Raw genomic sequence first — 3,806 nt, 5'->3', positions numbered from 1 at the left:
TGTCACTGACAGATGTAGCGCACACCTAGGTCTGCCTCTATTTTTTTTTGCTAGCCAGTTTGTCTCCAAACCCAGTGAAGGGGAGACTGCCTCACGAGGGAGGGCATGCCCATTTCCATAGAAACGCAGCTGGGTAGACACAGGGAGCTCTGACCAGGAGAGGAAGTGTTTGCCATGTTGATTTTAGGGAGAGTGGCTACTGTGGGATAGCTTCCAGTAAAAAACACAGGAAGTGTTGCCAAATTGGGTAAGGTCACCCAGGGAACGGAGTTGCCCCCAATAAACGGCTGGCATCTGCAGTACCCTTCCCAGTACAATTTTGGACCTGTGAAGATCAGAAAAAGGTCTGCCCTGCTGTCTGAAGACCCTGAAGAAAGACTGGACCTGCTTGCCTTGAACCCAGGACCCCAGAAGGGACTCTAAGGGGCAGTTGGCTGACCTGTTGTAGCTACAGGGGCAAAACAAGCCTCCTGATGCCTTTAACGTCAAGTGACCAGCTGGCCAGTTACAACTGGATCTGGCCTAGACCCTACTGCTGACATCTGTTGGAGCAAGTTCTAACCCCCAAGTGGTACCCCTCCAGGCTAAACCTAACCTAAAAGCTGGGACTTACAAACTTTCCTGCAAATTACTGCACTGAGAACCGGTGTGGGATCATGGCTTACCTGAAACCCGATCCACCGAGTATTCCAGTGGGGTTGATATTTCCACGGGTCCCGCTGCGTTCTTCTCCACAACAGAAAATCCGGTTCAGCTGGACCTCCTGACAGCACAAAATCATGACTTTTCCGACTCTAAGATTTTTGCGCCTTTGACGACGACGTCACAAAGATTTCGTCCAATGTCTCCCTGTTATCAACGATCCATCTTCAGATCCAGCCTTCTGCCTTGCCCCACTGAAGACTGTCTTGTTAGAATTTCTTCTATGGCGGAAAGTAACTCTTGGACCAGGACCAACCGGGTTCTTGTATCAGACCTGCACTCCATCATGGTCAGCTGTAACTTGTGACTTTGACCAGGTCTTACGCGACCATATTACTGTGGTTGTATTTTTTGGCATTATTTTCATATTGAAACTTTAAAAATTCATATCTCTGGTTCAGCTTATTGGGATTTTATCGTTCTGGTGTAATTTTATTTATTAAAACATTCTCTGTTTTTCTAAATTGGTTTGGGATTTTTCTTGTACCGTGTTTTCACTTTATTACTGTTTGAGTGCTGCATAAATACTTTACACAGTAACTCCAAGTTAAGCCTGATTGCTTTGCACCAAGCTACTACAGAATAAGCATGGGTTTAAGTAGTGACTTTAGCAATTCACCCTGACAAGGATTGTGGTTTTAATTTCGGGTGGGTTCTCACCCCCGTCAACTAATACCCCAATAAGTTACATTGGTAGATTTGCAATTGGGAGGGAAAAGGAATAGAGAAGAGGGCATGACCTCCAGAGTATTAATTTGTGGTGTCTCTTAGTTCATATATGGACATGTGAAGTTGTGCCACATATCATTCATTATACATCTGGATGTAGTTCCAAAAGAAATATACACCAACATTCTGCCCCAAAATTTCACAAATGTGTGCCATGATACATTTGACATGTACGTTTCTCTATAAACAAAAGCAAATGCTCTTTGGGTATCATCAAATTTGTTTATTTGCTTGATTCACAGTCAAAACGATGCAAATATTCTCTTGCAAGGTAGTAATGAATAACACAAAATCTTGCTAAACGTATGTTGAAATGCTATCTTGCAGTATATTTCAAAATGCAAAGAAGGTGCAAAAATACCACACTTTTGGAGAACAGATATTTAAGAGCTTTATTCACTGCTTGCACATGTAAATAGCTTTGATCATGTCAGCATCTGCAGGCAAAAAGTGATTTGTGGCTGAAAAATGAAGACTTGATGTAAATGAGGGTTGAATTTTTCCTGCTCACTATTCAGAAACATTTTTTATAAATGACTGAAGGTCCACTCTCATCATATTCTTTCTTATAAACCCACAGCTGCTGAAAAGATTTGAGCGATGCCAAGATGGATCCACCTGTCCACACAGAAAATCTCCGGTCTGGAGAAAAAGTGATTAGTGGTTTCTCATCGGGGAAAACATGGTTCATTTCTCGTTGGAACCGCTCTGGGAAGCCCTCCATCGTAGTGCAGCCTCCACACAACAAGATGCTGTTCATCATGTTCTTCCTCAGGGTGGCATCACATTTGTTTAGACTGTTCACAGTCAAATTGTGTAGTCCAGGTTGATTTAATCCTATGAGTGAGGGTTTGAAGAGAGACTCGGAACAGAGGAATCTTTGCTTGCCAAGCGTGATGCGTTGCCCATCCGGGAGTTCATAATCTACCATGTACTCATTGACTGGCAAACCCATTTCATAGTCAAGCTCTGAGGATACATAGCAGCACTTGTCCTTCATTTCTTCGATGAGGCGGACATGTTCTTCGTTGAAGTTGTTTCCAGACTCATTCAGTAGCTTCATCAGGTATCTTGTGACATCATCGCCAGCATAATCAACCCTCCCAGTGATGCTTGGCAGCGTGTAGCCTTCGTGGATAGGAACGGCATAGGAGACACCATGACCACATTCAACAACTAGGCCTGATGTCTTACCATAGGAATACATAGACAATCGGGATTGATAGGCTATGTGCATTGCCGGAGTGTGGAATGTCTCAAACATCAGCTCTGCGTACTTCTCTCTGTTTGTGGTAGGGCTAAGTGGAGGGTCAGACACCATGACAGCATGCTCATCTGTGGGGAGCTTCAGTTCTGCAAAGAAAATGTATTCCCAGATATCCTGCACAATCTCCCAGTCTACCACAATGCCATGTTTTAAGGGATTAACTAATTTTAGTGGTATTTTAGCCTCCTTAAATTCTTGTCCAATGTAGTTTTCTTTACGGTTGTCCCCAGTTTTAGCTGTCTTCTGGAAATGCTTTCCGACAGTAGAAGAAATCACACATGAAGGTCTTGGTTCTCCAGCATACCCAGCTTTACAATAACCTGTTCCTAAATCTAGGATTATTGCTCTTGTTTCTTTTACTATCTTATGCTCTGTCTTGGGTGGTGTAGAATTAGATGTACTATTATCTTTAGTGTTTGCGTCATCTTTAATCGGGAGATTCTTCCTTGCAAGTACTTGCTGTTGAGTTGATGAGGGCACAGGCATCAAGTCTGCAGGTGTTTTTGCAGGTCCTTGATTTGATGAGACAGTAAGCTTTGAAATCAAGCTGCCTCTTCCTTTTGCTGACATGATGGTTTGTTGTTGTTATTGATCTTTAGGCTTCTGTTGCAATGGCTGTGTCTGGAAGTCAGGAAATGTATGTTAGCTTTTGAAGTTATTAGGACAATCAGTTCTTGGGTACCACAGGATTGGCAAATCGAATATTTCTGCTACAGTTGTCATCTGCCCACTTTCCTGGGAAAACACAAACCCACTTCATTAATATGATGCAAAATGCATTGTCTTAATTTTTAGAAATCAGATATATTGGATGTTAACACATTTCTTAACAAATTATAGTCTCAACTCTTGGGAATGGCTTGTCCAGAGTACTTCATTTAATGAAGAGATATTAATAATCAACATCAATGCGTGCAAATTAGGACGTCCAGCTCACCACCATCAAGCACTCTGCTCTGTAATTCTGAAATGAATGTTAGGTCTGTTTAAAAATGTGAAAATATAGCACACCAATACTTCTCACTTTGTGCCAACAGAACTATGTGCATGCTTTGCTGTAAAATAGCTACTATAGGGCATAGTACTTCTACTTACTTAAGTAGGGTAT

At 42.2% G+C, this 3,806-nt stretch overlaps 1 protein-coding gene across 1 annotated transcript; it reads right to left on the bottom strand.

Moving 5' to 3' along the window:
* Positions 1-1,945: 1,945 nt before the first annotated feature.
* On the bottom strand, positions 1,946-3,268 carry LOC146861925 (actin-like protein 7B). The gene has a single exon (XM_085643211.1). It carries the CDS (start codon positions 3,266-3,268, stop codon positions 1,946-1,948), a length of 1,323 nt encoding a protein of 440 aa, XP_085499337.1.
* Positions 3,269-3,806: the final 538 nt, after the last annotated feature.

The sequence above is a fragment of the Triturus cristatus genome, chromosome 2_2, assembly GCF_964204655.1.
Source record: "Triturus cristatus chromosome 2_2, aTriCri1.1, whole genome shotgun sequence".
Taxonomy (NCBI): domain Eukaryota; kingdom Metazoa; phylum Chordata; class Amphibia; order Caudata; family Salamandridae; genus Triturus; species Triturus cristatus.
Note: the sequence above shows the minus strand (reverse complement) of the source record. Positions and strands in the feature narration are given on the sequence as shown.

Coding starts and splice junctions, on each gene's coding strand:
- LOC146861925 (XM_085643211.1), bottom strand. CDS start 3,268: ATGTCAGCAAAAGGAAGAGGCAGCTTGATTTCAAAGCTTACTGTCTCA.